At 46.2% G+C, this 22,252-nt stretch overlaps 2 protein-coding genes and 1 long non-coding RNA gene across 4 annotated transcripts in view; 2 read left to right on the top strand and 1 right to left on the bottom strand.

Moving 5' to 3' along the window:
• LSS (lanosterol synthase) overlaps positions 1-2,372 on the top strand; it is a 30,043-nt gene extending 27,671 nt beyond the window's left edge. The window contains exons 20-22 of the mRNA XM_077314139.1: positions 288-458; positions 1,435-1,513; positions 1,667-2,372. Of these exons, the coding sequence (XP_077170254.1) occupies positions 288-458; positions 1,435-1,513; positions 1,667-1,801 (385 nt within the window). The 3' untranslated portion in view covers positions 1,802-2,372. The remainder of the gene's footprint in view (positions 1-287; positions 459-1,434; positions 1,514-1,666) is intronic.
• LOC143825815 (uncharacterized) overlaps positions 1-5,930 on the bottom strand; it is a 28,199-nt gene extending 22,269 nt beyond the window's left edge. Inside the window, exons 1-2 of the long non-coding RNA XR_013226988.1 lie at positions 5,761-5,930; positions 4,725-4,831 (exon numbers count right to left, since the gene is read on the bottom strand). This is a non-coding gene — a long non-coding RNA (uncharacterized LOC143825815). The remainder of the gene's footprint in view (positions 1-4,724; positions 4,832-5,760) is intronic.
• Positions 5,931-5,994: 64 nt separating this feature from the next.
• On the top strand, positions 5,995-21,542 carry SPATC1L (spermatogenesis and centriole associated 1 like). 2 transcript variants are annotated; one of them, XM_077314117.1, is made up of 5 exons: positions 5,995-6,300; positions 7,991-8,338; positions 12,168-12,506; positions 18,852-19,003; positions 21,005-21,539. In XM_077314117.1, the coding sequence occupies exons 1-5, from the start codon at positions 6,111-6,113 to the stop codon at positions 21,329-21,331; spliced, it is 1,356 nt and encodes a 451-aa protein (XP_077170232.1). In that variant the 5' UTR covers positions 5,995-6,110; the 3' UTR covers positions 21,332-21,539. The 2 variants fall into 2 exon arrangements, with proteins under 2 accessions (XP_077170232.1, XP_077170241.1); XM_077314126.1 differs by lacking the exon at positions 7,991-8,338 and having other exon boundaries at positions 21,005-21,542.
• The last annotated feature ends 710 nt before the right edge of the window (positions 21,543-22,252 follow it).

Below are 22,252 nucleotides of genomic sequence, written 5' to 3'. Positions count from 1 at the left end.
CAGGGTTTCTTGAAAGATTGCCTGGGCTTTTTGCTCAGTGATGTGGTTCTCTGTGTTTTTTTTTGAAGCCACTCTAACGAGACTAAGGCCACGTGTATTAATGAACGTCTGCAGCCATCCGCTCATTGCAGGAACCTGTTTAAACTCCTTCTGTTTGGAATAAACCCACGAATGCATGAACTGGAACCCTAGTCGCATCTTTTCTGCCACCCTGACACATTTCTCCCCTAGTCACAGAGCACTGGGAATCACACTTAACGTCCTTTCTCCCGCCTTTTCCCTTTCAGAGTGGCCTGCGCGGAGGTGTCCCGGGCTTGTGAGTTCCTGGTCTCCAAACAAATGGAGGACGGGGGCTGGGGAGAGGATTTTGAGTCTTGCGAAGAGCGCCGATATGTCCAGAGTGCCACCTCCCAGATCCACAACACCTGCTGGGCTCTTCTGGGGCTGATGGCTGTTAGGTAAGAGCATTGTGTTGTAAGGCAGGGGTAGTCAACCTGTGGTCCTCCAGATGTCCATGGACTACAATTCCCATGAGCCCCTGCCAGCAAATGCTGGCAGGGGGATCCTGGGAATTGTAGTCCATGGACATCTGGAGGACCACAGGTTGACTACCCCTGTTGTAAGGCACACAGTATCCCTGTTGCTGCTCCATGCTGGTGGCCAGCAGTCTCTGTCTGGGGCATTCATCCTTCATTTGGGAATCCCCGAGGTAGAGAAAGAGAGTGGATGGGGCTTAAATGCTAGGAAATGTTGGCTTTAGAGCGAGCTTTCTCAACCAGAGTTTTTTGAAACCCTGAGGTTTCATGACAACCCTGTAAGGGTTTCTTGCATGGGTGGGAGTTCATTAATTTTTTAATATTTTTTAAAATTTGTTAAAACATTTATCAGGTAATATGACCATATGATGGAGCCTGTTTTGGCGCAGAGTGGTAAGCGGCAGAAATGCTGTCTGAAGTGATGTCCATAAGGTTGGGAGTTCGATCCCAGCAGCCGGCTCAAGGTCGACTCAGCCTTCCATCCTTCCGAGGTCGGTAAAATGAGTACCCAGCTTGCTGGGGGGTAAACGGTAATGACTGGGGAAGGCACTGGCAAACCACCCCGTATTGAGTCTGCCATGAAAACGCTAGAGGGCGTCACCCCAAGGGTCAGACATGACTCGGTGCTTGCACAGGGGATACCTTTACCTTATGACCATATGACCGTTCAAGAAAGCCTTCCAGTGCCATCAAGAAACCCCAGGGTTTCCTGAAACCCTGGTTGAGAAAGCTTGCCTTAGACACTTATCCTTGAGGGTATTTTCCCTCTTAGGAAATTGTAACATCTGGCAGACAGGTGGGTTTCCCTAAATTTGGAAATCACCTGCTATAGCTTTTTGCCTGTATGAATTTATTTTCGCAATCGATCAGGGACAAAACTACACTTGTTGTTTTTCAGGTATCCAGATGTGCAAGTCTTGGAAAGAGGAATACAAGTGTTGATTGACAAGCAACTGGCCAATGGGGACTGGCCTCAGGTAAAGTGCCTCTTTTGAAGATGGTAGCATCCACCACTTGCTCGCACATCTGGTTTCTGAACACTCCCAAATCCCTCAGCCTTTCCTCACAGGGCTTGGTCCCCGAGTGGGGTCTCTTCTGATCTTCTCTTATTTTGTGCCCCCCTCCCCCAGGAGAACATCCCTGGAGTATTCAACAAGACCTGCGCCATCAGCTACACTTCGTACCGAAACGTCTTCCCGATTTGGACCCTCGGACGCTTTTCTCACTTGCATCCTGGCAGCCCCCTGGCCGGCAAGAGTTTTTGACTGAGCCGCTTCGACTGAGCCGTTTTGACTGTCCGCTCTACCAAAGCAGCCCTTTCTTCGTAGATTCCTCAGCTGTAAGGTTGTGGAGGAAGACTAGACAGCTCTGCCTGGGTCTCGAGGGATCAGTGAGGGGTGAGGGTTGACGGAGGACGCTCAGGGGGTTTCTCCAAATGGCTCGTCCTCCTGATGGTTCTTGTGAGGGGTATTTTTGGCCAGCGATGCAACCTGTGAGCCAGCTGATAAGCTAAAGCAGGGGTAGTCAACCTGTGGTCCTCCAGATGTTCATGGGCTACAATTCCCATGAGCTCCTGCCAGCAAACGCTGGCCATGAAGTCCACGAACATCTGCAGGACCACAGGTTGACTACCCCGGAGCTAAAGGCAACAGGTGGGGGTGAGCAGGGGCTTCTTGAGGCTCACAGCCATGCCATTCCTTGCCCCTGAGTCTGGCTGAGTTCCCTTCAGCCTCATAATGTAGGGCCTGACTCTGCTTTGGCCTTGTATGGGGTGATGGCAACGGAGTCTCATTGTTTTAGATAACGGAGGTGAATAAACAAAGGACTTTTGTCACAGTGGCGGTCTTTTTTGTCCCTTACCTCTCAACTGTATCTTTCTTTCTTTCTTCCTTTTTTGAGGGAGGAGCAGTCAGTCCTCCTCACCTGGCCCAGCCTTGTCTCTCTTAATGGGGCATGCCACACCCTCTCCCCACTGGGCAGTGCCGGACCTGAGAGTGGCCACTGGCTGCAGAAAGCTGAGGTGGAAGAATCAACTCCACCACTTTGGACTGCAGGCAGGGATGACATTTTGAACGCTCCTTTATGGAGTGCCTTGGAAACCAAAGTCAGGATTGACAAAGAGAACATGGAATGTATTGATGATTTCATCTTTCTTGGCTCTATGATCACTCAAATTGGTGGATGCAGCCGTGAAATCAAACGGCGAATAGCACTGGGCCGGAACACAATGCTAAGCATGAACCGAATATGGAAGAGGAAGGATATCAGCCTTAATACAAAATGGCGGCTAGTCAACGCCGTTGTCTTCTCCATAACAACCTATGGATGCGAAAGCTGGACCCTGAAGAAGGAAGACAGGAGGAGAATAGATGCTTTCGAATTATGGTGTTGGAGACGAATGCTGCGAATCCCATGGACAGCCAAAGTTACCAACAAGATTGTTTTAGAGAGGAGCAAACCAACCATGTCATTAGAAGGGAAGATATTACAGCTAAAGCTCACTTACTTTGGACACATCATGTGATCAGACTCGCTAGAAAAAAAATTAATGCTCAGCATAATGAGTGGCAAAAGGAAACATGGTCGCCAAAGGATCCGCTGGCTTGACATGATCAAAGCCAATACAGGGATGACCATGAACCAACTAAAAGAAGCAGACATTGATGCATGGTGAAGACTTTCCTATAGAATCAACGAGGGTTGGACATGACTGAACGGATCACATCATCATCACCACCTTGGAAACAAATCTTTTATAAAAACAGCAGAACACACCTAGGAAATACTCTCTAGCAGACTAGTTTCCTTGCAGGTGTTTTTGCCGCTGAAATGGGAGAAGCGTATTTTTCCCACCTGCATTCTGAAGCAGGGTGGTCCGTTCCACTCTCTCACGCTTGTGGACTCTAAATGCAGGCACAGAAGTTTCACTTTTGTGCACACCCACTTAAAAAAAAAAAACCAAACCAAAATCTCCCTGCAATAAAACTGCACCTTGTGTTTGCGTAGATCTCACCTTAAGTGGCCTCTAAACGGAATAGAAAGAAACTACTCCTTGTGTTCCTTTTCCTATTTACAAACCTTTTTAAAGTCACTCCCTGCGGAGATGGGAGTGGATTCAAGGATGGGAGAAAATACATTGTGCTCTTCATTCTCCTGACGGAACTGCCTGTTTTTGACACCCTGACGTCTCTTTCTTTTGTGACGTGCCACCCCTCCGATTCAGCGGAACGATAAACTTACACAGGGAGCAAAAGTGAGCGTACGCTTAAGGTGTGCTGTGTGGCTGAAATGAGTTATGTAGAAGGACTCTTTTCTTCTTGGTGGCCTCTCTCACAATCTCACCTGTGGGATCTCTGCAGGAGCTAGTCCACTGAGATGTTTTATACATCACTGGAGAATGAGTGATGCTTCCCTTCAATGGCATTCTTATCCAGCAGGGTGTGCTGTCCTCCCTTCTTTCCTGACGTCGTGGAGGGAAAGGAGTGCTTGCTTTCCTCTTACAGCTCGGATGACGGAACACATAACTGAGTCTCTTAACCTTCTTTGTGAATGAGCTGGTCATCCCTTGACTTGGTAAAGGGGGTGGGGGTCAACGTTCCCGCATTTAACAGCTGTCACTGGGACCTGTCGTGTATTTCTGTGTACTTCCAAACTTCATTGCCATTCATATTGTGGTGGTTCTGAGATCCTCGATTTAAGCCTTGCCTTTTTCTGGCTTCTGTTGAATTACTAGAAACACAGTGCTGTGACTGTATTGTGGCAGAAGGTATTGGGCACGTAAATGCCTTTCTCGTATTATAGTCAGGGGGCTAGAACTTGGATTCTTTCCATGGCTTAGAGCAGGCTTTCTCAGCCAGGGTTTCCTGAAACCCTGGGGTTTCTTGACGGCCCTGGGAGGGCTTCCTGAATGGGTGGGAGTTAATTAGTTTTGTATATGTTTTTAGAATGTGTTAAAGTTTTATTGGGTGATATGACCATTTATGGGCATGTTGACCTGCCCCCCCCCCACAAGGACCAATGATGGGCCAGGAGGAGGCCAGAAGGGGAGGGGCCCCAGTGGGTGTGTCCACCGCTGTGCTTCCCAATCATATTCTGCACAATTGTGTCATTTCTGGGGTTTCCTGAAGAATGTTTCAAGGATTTCTCAATGATAAAAAAGTTGAGGAAGGGTGGTATAGAGAAACTTACCAGAGTCGTCAGCCTCCATGAAGTTGCTCAGAAGAAGGTATTTGAGAGTTTCCTCAAGGGCTTCGATGGGTAGGAAAATGAAGATGCTCCGGTGCTCACGTGGTATCCTGGAAAAGGGATTGTGCACATAAAGGAGAGAGCTTCTAGCTTTGCAAAAAGCAAAAGAATGAATGTGGTGAATTCATACAGCCCCGTGACTTGAAAAACCTCACTGTCTTTTGCTGTATCTTCCCATTTCAAAAGGCTGGGCTGGGAACAGAGTGAAACGTCAAAACGGTAATCTCCATAGCAGAAGATTTTTTTTAGAAATTGATATTTTCTTTTACAAAATATATACCCTGCCTTTCTACCCTCCCGTGGGCTGGCAAGGGGGGGGGGAGAACAAAACATGCCGAATAACATTGTATTTGAAAAAAAGCTGCCCCAAAACCCATCAAAAAAACAACACTGGAGCTAAAATATGTAGTCAACGACACACTGGGTAGAAAGGGAGGGATCAGGGAGGGGATGCCAAGAAAAGTCTTTACCCCTGGTAAAAAATGGCAACAGAAGGAGAAAACCTCTCTCCCCAGGGAGGGAGTTCTGGGGCCACAACTGAGAAGTCCCTTCTGCAGGTTGCCACCTGTCTAACTTCAGAAGTCAGGGACATCTTAAGCAGGGTCTCTGAAGAGCACTGTAGGTTTATAAGAGAGAAGGCAGTCCTTCAAGTTCTCAAACCATATAGGACTTTATAGATCAGATCCAGCTGACAGAAGGTGTGATAAACGGATGTCAATGAGGGGGGAGGAACCCCTTCCCATTACTCACTCTTAAACAAGATGACATCCTCTAGACCAGGGGTAGTCAACCTGTGGTCCTCCAGATGTTCATGGACTACAATTCCCATGAGCAAATGCTGGGAGGGGCTCATGGGAATTGTAGTCCATGAACATCTGGAGGACCACAGGTTGACTACCCCTGCTCTAGACTCTTAAAATCCATACTTTTTCCTTCCGTTCCCCACTGCATTATAAACTTCTTGTAGAAGAAAACACACCTGTTGAAGTCCTCAGAGTGACTCAGAATTGTGGGTTGTTGTGGTCCCTCTAATGAAGGTCTTTCATGGGGCCTTCGATGCAAAACCTCAGTGTGACTGAAGCTGTTCCTGGATTGTCCATTTCCTCCACAAATTAAACGCTACCGTAAAGTTGGCCGTGGGTCCCAACGGACAAATCTACGAACAAACATGCGTGTTCCGTTAAGAACGGGTGACGTCACAAAGGTGTAGAAACATTCCAAGCCCGTGAGCCTTTTCAAAGCCCTGCGATCTACTGACTCCTTGTCCATCCGAGTCTGACCCTTAGAAATACTATTCAATGAACTTCCTCATCAAGGAGGAAGGAGAAGATGACCGAGGAGTGGATGAAAAGAATTCAGGAAGAAAACGCACATCTCAAAAGTCAAATCAGGCTACTCAAGGAGAACTATGAACTACGCGTCTTGTTGGGTCAGCAATGTGAGAACAGCGTCCAAGGCCAGTTCCCGGCTCCTCACGTTCCTCCTGGGTATCCCGAGGCTTCCATGTGGGCAAAAGGAGGTAAAGGGCAAGCAATGCTATTTTACTGAGCAATCTGTCTTTAAATCCTTCAGCATGGCTTTATCTCAATGTGATCGAGCCACCCTCTCTGCTGCCCTTGTTCTGCAAGCCCCTTGGCCCATGCTGTTGATTAGAGAATTGATATGAATCTAGAAGCCAAACAAATGAAATATAAGCTTCTCCGGCAGGTGTTTTTGGGTTGGCAATCCAGTCTCTTAAACATCTAAAAATAACAGAGTTATAGAATTAACTTGTTGATCATGGAAAATCAACATGTGCAGTGTTTCCATTTAGTGTGCTTCACAATTATTGAATAGCATAGTTATGATTAGGTGTTATCCAGTTTGATGACTGTGAACAGAACTCGATTTTCATTAGGATTTTTTTCGGCATTTCCACCAGCCGTTTTCTTGGTGATGGAGGAAAAGGAGCAGGGGACCGTCGAAATGGTGGCAATTGTGCTGTTCCTAACACATCCAGCTGCTCCCCCCAGCTGTGTTATAACATTACTACACATGCACAGAAAGAAAGTTCCCTTGATGACAAAGTACATGATAACACAGCTGCACAGCCCCTTTTCAAAGGAAGCGGGGAACACATGAGGGTCAGATCCATATTCAAGGAAAAAACTTGAGGTTTTGATCCTTGTGTTCAAAGCCCTAAATGGTCTGGGACCATTGTATATGCAGGACCACATCTTCCACTATGCACCCCCCCCCCCCATGAGAGCACTATAATCATATAATGAAAACAGGGTCCCTGGCCCCAAGGAAGTAAAACTGGCCTTCTCGGCTTCACCTCCGGCCTGGTGGAATGTCCTACCTCAGGCTTTCCCTGGGGTTTCTTGACGGCCCTGGAAGGGTTTCCTGAATGGGTGGGAGTTAATTAGATTTAGATGTTTTAGATTATTTATTTACGGTCATTGACCAGCATCATCAAAGTATAAATAAAACCACGTACATTGTTACAGCATTTTAACAGCCAGGACTCTCCGCATCGGAATATAAACAAAGCCACAAACAGTATTACAGTGGTGGGAGGTAATTAATGTTTAATATATTTGAAAAATGTGTTGTTTGTTGGGTGATAGGACTATATTGGGTCATGTCAACCCACCTCCCTTCTAAGAGCCAATGATGGGCTTGGGCAGGGTGGAAATATGCTTCCCAACCACATTCTGCACAATGGCACCATTTTGGGGGTTCCTTGAAGAACATTTCAGGGACTTCTCAGTGATGAAAAAGTTGAGAAAGGCTGGCTCATGCTGTGTACTGAACATGAAATTGACTGACATTTTCTTGGTCAATTTCATTTCCCGTACACTAGGCCAGGACTCTTGGAACACGGGAACCCTACAGCAGGGGTAGTCAAGCTGTGGTCCTCTAGATGTCCATGGACTACAATTTCCATGAGCCCCTGCTAGCGTTTGCTGGCAGGGGCTCATGGGAATTGTAGTCCATGGACATCTGGAAGACCACAACTTCTACCCCTGCCCTACAGGACACCTAGGAGATTGAGTTGAATACGGAGCCTGGGGCGGCAGTATGTGGAAAGCCATACCGCTAACTTTCAAAAGCCATCATTTTCTGTAGGAGAACCGATCTCAGTGGGCTGAAATTCCAACACTGCAAAAGCTTGGGATGAAAAGTCCATAGCAAACCCAGAAGATTCCCTCTGCTTTTCATTGCAGGTCAGTACCTTGGAAGACTGTTTAAAAAAACGGAGCCGGAAGTTCAGCGACAGTCACCTCTGCTTGCGAATTTTAATTATTCCCCTCCCGTCCTCTCCAAGGAGAACGCGGCGCTGTGTAATCCCGGTGCCCAGACGCAGCCCAAGCAGCTCCACAACGATCCCCCCCTTTTCCAGCCCAGAAGGGGGGAAAAGAAATTAGCACCCCTGTCAAGCGTGTCGTGTTCGACGATTGGCAGGAAAGAGCAGGAGGAGTTCCCAGAAGGCACAGGGCTCAAGAAATCTTGGCTCACGGACAGCCCTTTGCCCGGGGGTGACAAAGCTCAGGCCCCGCTCCCCCTCAGCCTTGGTGAGTAAAGGTCCCTCAGTTGATGGCACTTTTGTGCGGATGTATCTCTGGGCTGAGCTAGCCCTTATAGCAGACCCGGGGCCAACCTGTGGGTGACGTAGAGAAGCATTCAGCCATTTAAAAGCTCTGTGAGGGCTCAGTCTTGATTGGGCCCATGGCTTGGCAGAGTCAGATCATCATGTCCCGCTAGCGTTGCCAACCCTCCAGGTGGGGACTGGATCTCCCAGGATAATAATTGGACTCCAGGTTACATAGATGAGTTCTTCTGGAGAAAACGGAAGGTGGACTCTACGGCATTATAGCTGCCGTCCCCAAACCCTGCCCACCTCAAGGTCCGTTTCCTAAATCCCTAGGTCAGCCTTTCTCAATTAATTTTTTTACCATTGAGAAAACCTCTGAAACATTCTCAAGGCTTTGAGAAACCCCAGAAGTGGTGCAATTGTGCAGAACCTGGTTGAGAAGCAGAGCTGTGTTCACAGCCACCCCCTCCAGGCCCGTCACTGGCCATTTGGGGAGGGGGGAGCGGGTTGACATGACCATATATGCTCATATCACCTGATAAATGTTTAACAATTTTTAAATATATATATTTAAAAAAATTAAAAAATTATATAAAAATTAATTACCTCCCACCCATTCGGAAAACTCTTGCAGGGTGGTCAAAAAATGCCAGAGCTTCATGAAACCCTTCTTGAGAAAGCCTGTTCTAGGTATTCCCCAATTCAGAACTGGCAAAACACTCTCACCTTTTCAAGTACATGAAACTGCCTTATACTTGGCCTGAAAGATCAGCATTGTCTGCTCACATGGACCGTTTATGCACTGGAAGTTTCATGCCGGGCTGCAGGTGCTCCTCATCAGCCCCCGATTTTTGCTCCTGCACAGCACCTGGGGCAGTGAAGTTCCCAGTGCATAAACGGTCATGTTGGTTTCAGTGCACTTTAGAAGCAGGTTTTCCTGTTCCGCACAGTAAAATCTAGTTGCAAAATCACATTGGAAGTGCATTATGCTCTACGTCTGCAATGAGCACTGAATGTTTCTGTGCACTGCTTCCAAGGTGCACTAAAGTACATTACAAAACATGTGCAGAATAGTTTCAGTCAATTTAATGGGGGGTGGGGGGACTGCTGTCTGCTCTTTAATACACAAAAGCCATTGGCTTCCTGGAGTTCTCCTCTATGATAAGAACGAGAAACTGTTTCCCTTTAACTTGAAAAAAGCGGGGAGGGAAGATAGAGGGGTGTTCAAGTTACCGGCAGCCAGCTCAACCAAAAGCAGTTTACTTTAGCAGCACATGTAGCACATCCCACAAGCCCCAGGGTTCCAGGAACACCACGGTACTCTGTGGTTAGGGGGCCTTCCCACCATGATTTTTAGGGGGTCTTCATACTTCTGCAGCTGGTGGATAGCAAGAACAAAAGAAGGGTCCTGTGAAACCTTAAGCTGGCTCTGGGATTACAGGCCCTGTGAATCCTTCAACCAGACTTTTTCCACCAGGTCTTGTGAAACCCTGGGGTTTCTTGATGGCCCTGGAAGGGTTTCACGAATGGGGGGGGGGGTCTAATTAATTTTTTTACATATTTTAAAAATGTGTTAAGCATTTAACAGGTGATACGAACATATATGGTCATGTCAACCCCTCCATCCCCTCCCAAAATGGCTAATGATGAGCCTGGAGGGGGTGGGAAGGGGAGGGACTCTGCTTCCTAACCGTCTTCTGCACGATCGCACCACTTCTGGGGTTTCTCGAAGCCTGAAGAATGTTTCAGGGGGTTTCTCAATGGTAGCAAAATTGAGAAAGTCTGCCTTAAACCACCGCTGAGCAGAACGCTGATGGACAAAGGCCTGTGGGAACCAAGATTGTCAGCTTTAGGTTGGGAAATGCCTGGGTATTGGGGGGTCTGGAGCTTGGGGGAGGTGGAGGTTGCAGCAGGGAGGACCCTTGATCAGGTCTAATGGCAGAGTTCACTCTCCAAAGCAGCCATTTTCTCCAGAGGAACTGATCTCGGCCACCTGGAAATCCATCCTAATAGCAGCAGCGTTCCAGGTGCCACCTGTATGCTGGCTAGCGACCCTAGTGGGACTTGTATTTGGTGGTGTGGTTGGAAGGGATCACATCTCTCAAAGTGTGCAGTGTTTATACCCCATAAGGCAGGGGCAGTCAACCTATGGTCCTCCAGATGTCTATGGACTACAATTCCCATGAGCCCCTGCCAGCAAATGCTGGCAGGGGCTCATGGGAATTGTAGTCCATGGACATCTGGAGGACCACAGGTTGACTAACCCTGCCATAAGGCAGGGAGGAGGCAGACCACTCCCATTTTGGGATGCCGGATCAGGGTGGGGAAATACCTGGATATTTAGGGAGCGGAGCCTGGGGGAGGGAAGGGTTTCCTCAGGGGTTGTCATCCTGCACAGAAAATGAAGGAGAAAGCGACCTGTCAGCGACTGCGGGGAGCAGAAAGTCAGAGGGAAACGGACAGCCAAGCTACTGTGTGATGTTGAAACAGAATTCTTCTTTATTCCAGAAGAATCTGTGTCAAAATCAGTGTCAAAACATGGTCCGGTTAATTACCCGTTTTCAATGCGATTTCCTCAGTGGCAAAACTGTTGCAATCAAGTACTATATAACAGTGTTGGAAGAATACATGTGCTGTGTTTACATCCGTGTATTTTTTAAAAAAAGGTTGTGTTAGACTTATGTATATCGAATTGCTTAAGTCTACTCAAAAGTACCCGTGTCTCCCTTTCTTCCTTAATATCATTAACTAGAAGTAAAGCCCAGCATGTTCAGGAATGTACCTGGCGGTAGGTAGGGACTTGGGGGGGGGGGAGGATTTAAGAGGGAGCTGGCACAGAGAGGCATCTCTCTGAAGCCTGTATGGGTGTGAGTGTGTGTGTGTGTTAAAGAGCCTGGCAGGGCTTCTCAGCACTGGGAAAGGCGGTGGCCAGCTCCTTGGTCCGAGAGCTGCCTTGCAGGCTGGAGAGAGGCTTCTCTCTGCATGGGGGGAGGGGAGTAGCTTGAAGAGCCTGGCAGCACCTCCCCGCATCTCCCAGCCTTGCCCCTGCAGGGTGCAGAGAGCTTTGTCTCTGCATCCAGTGGTGGGGTGGGGGCTGAAAGAAGTGCTGGCCGGCTCCTTCCCCTGGCATCTCTGCACCCAGGGGCACGGTGGGGACTGAAGGGGTCAGCCAACATCTCTCTCAATCTGGAGAGATGCTGGCCAGCTCCTTCCCCAGCGCTGCCCCTGCAGGCTGCAGAGACACTTGTCTCTACAGCCTGGTGGGGGTGGGAATGGGGTGCCAGCCAGCCTCTCTCCTAAACTTGTGGAATGCAGTTAGCTCTGGCGGACTTATGAGGTTTATTGGTAGGGTCCGCTATCACTCAGTCCCCCGATAAAAATTATGGCAAACACTGTTTATAAGCAATTACCTCCGCACTGACTTCAGGTATGGATTACGTGGAACTAAATTTTCTTTCTTTCTTTCTTTCTTTCTTTCTTTCTTTCTTTCTTTCTTTCTTTCTTTCTTTCTTTCTTTCTTTCTTTCTTTCTTTCTTTCTTTCTTTCTTTCTTTCTTTCTTTCTTTCTTTCTTTCTTTCTTTCTTTCTTTCTTTCTGCCTGCCTGCCTGCCTGCCTGCCTGCCTGCCTGCCTGCCTGCCTGCCTGCCTGCCTGCCTGCCTGCCTGCCTTCCTTCCTTCCTTCCTTCCTGCCTTCCTTCCTTCCTTCCTTCCTTCCTTCCTTCCTTTCTTCCTTCCTTTCTTCCTTCCTTCCTTCCTTCCTTCCTTCCTTCCTTCCTTCTCTCCCTCCCTCCCTCCCTCTCCTTTCTGTAGTTTACTACAAGGCTGGGAGATTGCTCGGTTCCAAAGAGTCGCTAGATCTCTCCTCGCCCTGGACGGAAGAGTCAGCTCACACGAGCCCTGCAACTGCTGAACACAAAGGTGACCTCCAAGCGCAGACTGCCTTTTCGGATGAACTCAGATTGCCCAAGGGAAGTTCCTCGTCTGGGATTTTGGACAGGCAGGCCTATCGCCTTGTAGGCCACTCTCTGGAATCCAGGACAGACCCAGCGCCGCCGGAATCAGGAGAGATGCCCAAGAAGAAGCGCGTCTGGTTCTCCGACACACTGAGCACGGACAGACAGAGGAAGCTCCACACCTTCTACTTGAGTGGTAGTACAGAAGTATTGAGTGCAATTGGGGGTCAAATATGTGGAGGGGGGGGAAGTGATGACAAGCCATGGGGCAGGCTTTCTCAACCAGGGTTTCATGAAACCCTGAACGGATGGGGTTCTTAATTAATTTTTAATATATTTTCGTTAAACTTTTATCGGGTGATATGACCACATTGTGCTGTCCTCCCCAAATAGCCAATGATGGGCCTGGAGCGGGTGAGGAGGAGGCCCAGGTGGACATGTACACAGCTATTGGACCACAGGATTGTACCACTTCGAACACTGAAGAATGTTTCAGGGATTTCACAGTGGTAAACAAGTTGAGAAAGGGTGCCATGGGGGTTTCAAGGCAAGAGATGAACAGAGGCGGTTGGCCATTGCCTGCCTATACAGAGCAACCATGTGCCTTCTGGCTGGTCTCTTATCCAAGGGCTAACCAGGGCTGTCTCTGCTTTGCTTCTGAGAACTGATGAAGTCAGGCCGGCCTAGTGCATCAGGGCTAAATATGTTAGGAGGGGAAAGATGCTAGGAGAGGGAGGGCAAACTTCTAATCCAACGAGCTGGGTTTGATTCCCTGCTCCTCCACATGCAGCCAGCTGGGTGACCTTGGGCTTGCCACAGCACTGAGAAAGCTGTTCTGACTGAGCAGAAATATCAGGGCTCTCTCAGCCTCACCTACATCACAGGGTGTCTGTTGTGGAGAGAGGAAGGGAAGGCAATTGGAAGCCACTTTGAGCCTCCTTCGGGTAGAGAAAAGCGGCATATAAGAACCAACTCTTCTTCCTCTTCAGTAATATCAGGGCTCCCTCAGCCTCACCTCCCTCACAAGGTGTCTGTTGTGGAGAGAGGAAGGGAAGGCAATTGGAAGCCACTTTGAGCCTCCTTCGGGTAGAGAAAAGCGGCATATAAGAACCAACTCTTCTTCTTCTTCAGTAATATCAGGGCTCTCTCAGCCTCGCCCACCTCACAGGGTGTCTGTTGTGGGGAGAGGAAGGGGAAGGCAACTGTAATCCACTTTGAGACTCCTTCGGGTAGAGAAAAGTGGCATATAAGAACCAACTTCTTCAAAATACTGTAAGAGATATATTACACACACGGCCTAGTTGGGGTGCAACTATGATGCAGGAAAACCTGTTGTCATTTGCCCTGAGCCATCTGGGAATGGTGGGATATATTAATATTACTACTGCTACTGCTGCTGCTACTACTACTACTATTACTACTAAACCTATGTGTCACCAACAGGTCCCATTAAGATTGCCAGCCAGGTGGGGAATTACAAGCAAAATGCAGCTACTGTGTTTACACTTCCTAATGCAATGTTATAAACTCTATATTTGCTTCAATTTTGTGTATATGTATTTCCAAACAGTGGTATCCATTTAACAATCAATGTTAGATATTTCAACATAAATGCTGACACACTGGTACAAGATCAGACAAACCACCAGCAAATGCTGGGTTTCAAAAATGTTCTTCATCAGCAGTAGTCTAAAAACAACAAACATACATGCAAAAACTCATGAACACAGTTATTATATAACTTCGCAAAACACCAGTAAACCCCTCCCCTTCAATATTTACAATTTCCAAATGTAAAACCATAGCTCTTCATCGGGGAAAACCTCAATTGGCTCCAAAATGTACCTGAAATTATAACATAAACCAAGCTTTCTCAACCATTTTCCAAATGTGTGGGAATTAATTTTTTGTTAAACATTTATCGGGTGATATGTCCCCTGCAGGGCGCTCCGCTCTGCGGGTATGAATTTACTGGTTGTCCCGTGCCCACGGGATGTTCGCCTGGCCTCGACCCGGGCCAGGGCCTTTTCAGTCCTGGCCCCAACCTGGTGGAACGAGCTCCCAGAAGAGCTAAGAGCCCTGCAGGATCTACCAGCTTTCCACAGGGCCTGTAAGACGGAGCTCTTCCGCCAGGCATATGGTTGAGGCCAGGGCAGCTCTCCCACTAATCCATCAGAGGATCCCCTCCAATATTGAGATCTCTAACACCGAGATCATGGTTAGATGTATTGTATTGGTGCCACCCTCTTCTGAACATTATTCTCTCCACCAGGCTGAACTAAGATCAGAATTGTGACCACCGCTGCTATATGTTATGTGATATGTTATATGTAACTTTTAATTGGGGTTTTTATGGGGATTTTATTGTGTTTTAACTATTTATGTTGTAAACCGCCCTGAGACCTATTGGGAGAAGGGCGGTCTAAAAATTAAATAATAACAATAATAATAATAATGACCATATATGGTCATATTGACCCATCCACTTTGGTCTTGAGAGAGATTTGCTCTTTGGTCTTTCCAAGGCACCATTTGAGTGTGTCAAATGCTGATGTTGCTTGGCCAATCCTATTGTGGGCTTCAGTGGTAGATGACACTTTATTTTCTTGCACCAATGAGCCTAAGTATTTAAATTCATTGACTTGCTCAGATTGGGCCCCTTTGAGGTATGCATTTGTTGGCGATCCACCTGTAGTTGTGACTTTGGTTTTGTCCACAGTCTCTTGTAAGACACACCATTGTGCAGCTTTTATTTTTCTTGATGCAGAAAAGGCTTTTGATAATGTTCAGTGGAATTTTTTGCAAGGAACACCCCCAAACAATGGACTGTGGAGACGTCTTTTGAAAACTCATCCGCTAAATATATTTGAGGCAAGAGGCTAAAATCTTGGTGAATGGAATGTTTACTGAAGAGAAGATGCGAATCATGCAAAGAGCTAGACAAGGCTGCTTGCTATCTCCATTATTATTTAATTTGGTGATGGAAACTATTGCTACTAAAATTAGAGATATGTCAGAACTCCCCGACCTAAGAGCAAGTTTGGTGTGGTGGTTAGGAGTGCGGACTTCTAATCTGGCATGTCAGGTTCGATTCTGCACTCCCCCACAGGCAGCCAGCTGGGTGACCTTGGGCTCCCCACAGCACTGAGAAAGCTGTTCTGACTGAGCAGTGATATCAGGACTCACCTCCCTCACAGGGTGTCTGTTGTGGGGAGAGGAAAGGGAAGGCAAATGGAAGCTGCTTTGAGACTCCTTCAGGTAGAGAAAAGCGGCATATAAGAACCAACTCTTCTTCTTCTTCAGTAATATCAGGGCTCTCTCAGCCTCACCTCCCTCACAGGGTGTCTGTTGTGGGGAGAGGAAAGGGAAGGCAATTGTAAGCTGCTTTGAGACTCCTTCAGGTAGAGAAAAGCGGCATAGAAGAACCAACTCTTCTTCTAAAGGTAAATGGTGAAGAATTCAAGTTGAGAAGGTATGCTGACGATGTGGTTTTAATGTTTACTAGACCCGAAACCTCTCCCCATAATAGTTTGGGGGATTTCTGATTATAAAATTATTAAGGTCAAACCATATATTTGGTTGACAGCAGCTTCAGAACAAGTATTACAGGAAATGAGAGATAAAAGGGACCATGAAATGAACTGGAACAAAGTACGCTATTTAAGATTCTATGTGAATGCCTTTCTGAAAAGAACTACTAAAAGGTATGGAAGAAAATACAAGAGGACATGCAAAGATGGTCCATAATGAACTTTTCATGGTCAACTTGGATGGCAACTATTAAGATGAACATTTTGTAAAAAAAACCTCATTTTAAAATTTCAAGCTTTGTCTATAGGTATCAAGAAAAAACCCCTGCGAAATTGGAAAAATTCTTTGAATAAATTTATTTAGAATTATAAAAGATCAAGAATGGCTTTCGAACTACTCCAGCTTGATAAGATGAGAGGAGGACAGGGAGTACCAGATATAGAATTGTACTACGATGCTACTGCTTTAACATACATAGCTGACTGGATTTTGAATCCTCTATCAAGAGAACGGATTTTGGAATAGAATGATGGTTTAGATGAAAACTTACATAGCTTATTGTGGTCTTTGAGAAGATCTAAGAAAAGAAGACTGCTCTTCTCAAAACCTGGCTAAAGTACAAACACCGAATAAGCTCTACTTTATCTATGCTGAAATCCCCAGGGGAAGCTTATTTGAATAACTCCCAGCAGATGAGAACTGATTGTTTAAAATCTAAAAAGACTTATTAACTACTATGGGGCAGATAGAAAGTTGGGATCAACTCAAAAAAGAAGGGAAAAATCACCGATCGGTTTGAATATTTACAAAAAACAGCAAAGTTGAAATTGGAACGAAGAGACTTAACAACCGCTGGTGGGGAAATGACAGAATTCGAAACTGTAATAGCTCAGGCTAAGCTGCATAAAGGTTAAGGACCGGGTGCAAGCACCGGGTCATGTCTGACCTTGGGGTGACGCCCTCTAGTGTTTTCATGGCCAACTCAATACTGGGTAGTTTGCCAGTGCCTTCCCCAGCTGAATATAGGAGGTCAAATATAGAAGCTTCTGTTAAAATATGTGACTGAGAAAGAACAGATAAAAGAACTGTATGATTAAGTGGATGCAAAACCTAAATTATAATGTTTCTTTGGATTAATGGGAACAGCTCCAGGGGGGATATAAAACTTATGAAATGTCAGGCATTAAGGGAGAATTGGTATAAAATATTTTATAGATGGTATATTACGCAAAAAGTGATTAGTAAAATGTCAAAACAGCATGATGGTAAATGCTGGAGGTGTCAGGAGACGTTTGGTTCTCTTTTTCATAGTTGGTGGAATTGTGATAAGATTTTAAAATTCTGGATCAAAATACATGCAGTGTTAGAAAAGATGTTAAAAGTAAAATTCCCTATATATCCTGATTATATGTTGTTATGTGTTTTTCCTGAAAAACCTCCCAATGTAAAAAAGTTCTTTTTTCACACTACAACCACGGCAAGAATCATAATTGCTCAGCACTGGAAGCAACCAGATCTTCCTAAACTGACAGATTGTTAGGACAAAATTGGAGAACTATCTAAGAAGGCCAAGCTAACAAACTTAGTAAATAGGAGACCTCCTAAAGAATTTCAAGAATATATGGATTATATGAACAAGTAGTTTAAATATCTGTACTAGATTAGAGGTTTAACTGGATTTTGTAATAACTTTTGTATGTCTGTTTCTTTTTTTTTCCTGTTTTCTCTTCTAATTTTGAAATTAATAAAATGTTTTTTAAAAAATAAGGTGAGTTTGGCAAGGAATGCCAGCAGATGTTGTTGGGTATTTTGTATTTAAAAGTAGCAGAGTCAAATATAAATGATGAGACTAGACAAGGCAGTATTAAAGTATAATAAAATATTTTATTAGAACTATGAAGGTACAGGAACTGGGGTACAAAACAAGAAAATGCATAGCATCCTATAACTCATGACAGAGCTCTTAGAGAAAACAAAGGAGGAAGAATTCCTTCTCTTTCATTTACGGTACAGGACATGTAGACCAGGGGTAGTCAACCTGTGGTCCTCCAGGTGTCCATGGACTACAATTCCCATGAGCCCCTGACAGCGTTTTCTGGCAGGGGCTCATGGGAATTGTAGTTCATGAGCATCTGGAGGACCACAGGTTGACTACCCCTGATGTAGACAATAGCATAAACACTTTACATACCAATAAACGAATCACATGACCCTCTTTGCCTGTTCCCACTAGCAACAAGTGTCAACAAACAGTTAACCCTTTTTCTGTCAGTCAGTGGCTGACTCGTGCTAAAGACAAAGTCTGACAGATGTTTCAGTGGGCCATAAGCCCAGCAGAATAACTCTGTCTTGCCATTCCTGCAGAATGTTTTCAGGTTCTGCAGAGCTCTGATCCAGGTCCAGTCAGAGAATGTGTCAGATTTGCACTGGGTTCAAATCCAAACTTTCATCCACAAACTCTGACCTGGATAGGCCAAGCAAGCCTGATCCCATCAGATCTTGGAAGCGCAACAGGGCCGAACCTTGCTAGGATTTGTACGGGAGACCAAGGATTAGGATGGAGTTCCTCCAAGGAACACTAGGGATCATGATTTGGAGGCAGGCAATGGCTAACCACCTCTGTACATCCCTTACCAGGCTGCCAGACAATCCGTGCATTTCTTGGCTTCACCATACATGCCATGCGGTAAAGAAATAAACCACACCTACAGAGCCAGCCTTGAGTTTTGTTGCCATCTATTCAACCGCACAGGGTTGTTGAGAGGGTAAAGAGAGAGAGAGGGAGAGAGAGAGGGATGATGGGTAGACGTTGGGAGATGTGTGGCATATCAACCATCTTGTTCATAATCTTTGTTGTTTTTAATGGCCTTCCATTTCCCATTGCTTTATCCTCTCATTTTAAGGCCTTGTGCTTCACTTTCAGAATGTTGGGGCTGAAGACAAGGAGCTGAAGAAGCAGATACAAAGCCGCTTGACTCTCAGCCTTCTCTGTGTCTTTCATTTCTTGTAGAACTTGAGGTTGCTCAAAACAACAAGAAGAACGGGCGCGTGGTGGGAGAGATTGCCTTCCAGCTGGATAGGCGCATCCTGGCTCACGTGTTTCCCGGCATCACACGGCTTTATGGATTTACAGTCTCCAACATTCCTGAGAAGATCAAGCAGGTAATGCTCTCCCAACTTTAGCCAACTTTGGTCAAGATCCTTATTGCTATTTATTAAATTTCTGTAAAGGTATCCCCTGTGCAAGCACCGGGTCATGTCTGACCCTTAGGGTGACGCCCTCTAGCTTTTTCATGGCAGACTCAATACGGGGTGGTTTGCCAGTGCCTTCCCCAGTCATTACCGCTTACCCCCCAGCAAGCTGGGTACTCATTTTACCGACCTCGGAAGGATGGAAGGCTGAGTCAACCTTGAGCCGGCTGCTGGGATCGAACTCCCAGCCTCATGGGCAGACAGCTTCAGAAAGCATTTCTGCTGCCTTACAACCCTGCGCCACAAGAGGCTCTTAAATTTCTGTACCGCCCTCCTAATACGCCTCAGGGCACTGTACAAAGTGGCCTGAAATTAACAGTGAATTAAGAACCAGCTCAATACGTTGACACTGGCAATATAAAACAAAATATAAACAAAAGTGACCAATTTATCAGCATTAAGCAATTGTAGCCTCCAGATTTTCAGTGTCCGTAAGTCATAACTTGATGTCACTCAGTGAGGCTGCTTTGTAGGGGAGGGCCACAGATGTTATTAAGCCATTGGGCCCAACCAAAAGCTTGGTGGAAGAGCTCTGTCATGTAGGCCCTGCAGAACTGTACCTGCTCCGATAGGACCCAGTAGATGGGTATATTGCTTGTGACGTTGGCCTTGGACAACCCTGGTGTTGTGGGCAATGGCTTTGGCATGTATGTATGTATGTATAGGCTTGTGGGGAGCTTACAACTTTTCCCTCCCCCACTATTCCCTCTTCTCTGATAGCCTCCCTTTCCTCTCTCCCTTCTCTCCTTCTCACCCACCAGACAATTTACCGTCAGCTGTCCCTGTCTTTGACCTTCCCTGCCCGTTCTTTCCCAATGTGTGTGTGTGTGTGTGTGTGTGTGTGTGTGTGTGTGTATATATATATATATATGTATGTATGTATGTATGTATGTATGTATGTATGTATGTATGTATATATATATATATATATATATATATATATATTTTAGGTTTTTCAGCAAATCTGGGGCTTATCTCAGGTATGTGGCGAAATCTCTCTTGCCTGTCCATGGCCCCAGTCTCTGGATTTAAGTATCAACGTACTGAATTATTGACAACAATGACAACTAGATGTAGCGACACTGCACTTAATGTCAAACAACCCCTTCCCCTTCCCATCTACCGACTTTCTTTCCTAGCCCTAAAGAAAGAAGCAATGGAGGAGTAACAATGAAAGCAGGGAGGGGAGAACAATAAAGAAAAACGAAGAAAAAGGGGGGGACATTAGGGATGCCAGTCTCTAGGTGGGGTAAAGTAGAAGTGACCCCCTGCTATAAAGGAATTACACATAGTGATGTTAATGTTAGTTGTGAATTCGTGTCCGACCCATCGTGACCCTATGGATCTACTCTATGGAAAACAGTACCAAAAGTGATGTTGATATTATTTATTTATTTATTATATTATATATACCGCCCTCCCCGAAGAATTCACTGAGGAAGATATCGAAAATGTACTCTACCTGGGAATCCGTTTTGAAATTGTTTTGAACGTTGCGATATTGTTTTGAATGTTAAATCACTTCGCCATCCCCAGTTTGCGACTTTTTCCTTCTACTTGATCACGGTTGCATAAGGTCCCCCCCAGGTGGGAACCTGGTTTTGCAGTTCATCTCCAGATCAGTACCCCTGGAGAAAATGGCTGCTTTAAAGGGCGGACTCCATGTACTTGTACTCCACTGAGGTCCCTCCCCGCCCCTAATCCCGCCCACTCCTGGCTCCACCCCCAAAGTCTCTATATTTCCCAACTTCGAGCCGGCAATCCTAGTTAAGTGTCTGTGGAGGGATGGTGGGAGGGGGTCCTGCAGCAAGCTTAGCAAAGTTGGCCCATATTGTGCTCAGCAGTAAGGTCAAAGGCCAGTCTGTTTCTGAACTTTTTCAACAAAATATTTTAACCCCCTTCCCTCCACAGGTCTCTATGAAGTCCCTCGATGGCTCTTTGGATGAGAAGAAGTACAGAGCCATGACCCAGCGCTATTTAGACTTATTCGCTCACCTGGAAAAGATGGGCTACCACTCTGACATCCATCCGGTCTTCAGTGAGTTTCTCATCAACACCTACGGCATCCTGAAACAAAGGCCGGACTTGAATTCGGACCCAACGCACAACAACCCGGCCGAACTCCGGAAGATGGTGATTGACACAGTGCCTCCCAGGTTCCTGGGGGACACCTTGTTGCTTTTGAACTGTTTGTGCGAACTCTCCAAGGAAGACAACAAGAGCCTCTTCGCCTGGTAACGCAAACGGCAATTCTCACTTCCAGATCTCTAACAGAAATAAAAAACGACATACAACACCTATCTAATAAAAACATGGCACGGGTGTTTTTGTATCGGGGGGAGGTCTTGCCCACTGTCTTGTTTTCTTAATTTTGCTTTGGATTCCGTCTGTAGATTTTCTGTTTTTGAGCGATACCGCTTTTTGAACAAAGTCTTTAAATCAGTGTTGTGAGCTGCCACGGAAGCCGTGTTTGGGCTAGACTGTGGGAGCCGAAAATCAGAATAAATAAACCAAAACAAATAAAACCTAGTTATTAATGTTCACTTCTCGGATGCTGCCTCTCTTGTTGCCTCGGAGACAGAGTTGCCAGCTAGCCTGAACGTTTTCCCTCCCAATCTATTTAGGACCAACCTTCTAGTTCCCTGTTTGGGTATCAGAAGGCAGACGTAGGTGTTCCATGGCCCACAGCCCACTCTATCAGTGTTTTGGTCTTTGAGGGATGACGAGGAAAGCCGGCTCAGGGGAAGACAACTTGTTTTGCCCACCGTTGTTTCCAGGTTCAATTCCTGGCAATTGTTATTAAATCAATAGTAAAATCAGGACACCCACCCTGGGGCTAATTATCATCCCTGTTTTACATCTACTGAGATATACAACTGGGAAGAGAGGAGTTGAGGAGTCAGGGTCTACATAGGCGAGTTTTTGCCGCCATCCATGGTAGAATTATATTTTGTATTTTTATTGTTGTTGTTGTTAGGTGCGAAGTCGTGTCTGACCCATCGCGACCCCATGGACAATGATCCTCCAGGCCTTCCAGTCCTCTACCATTCCCCGGAGTCCATTTAAGTTTGCACTGACTGCTTCAGTGACTCCATCCAGCCACCTCATTCTCTGTCGTCCCCTTCTTCTTTTGCCCTCGATCGCTCCCAGCATTAGGCT

This window comes from Paroedura picta, chromosome 1 (genome assembly GCF_049243985.1).
Source record: "Paroedura picta isolate Pp20150507F chromosome 1, Ppicta_v3.0, whole genome shotgun sequence".
Taxonomy (NCBI): domain Eukaryota; kingdom Metazoa; phylum Chordata; class Lepidosauria; order Squamata; family Gekkonidae; genus Paroedura; species Paroedura picta.
The sequence above is the reverse complement of the archived record's forward strand: the minus strand, read 5'-3'. Positions and strand labels throughout refer to the sequence as shown.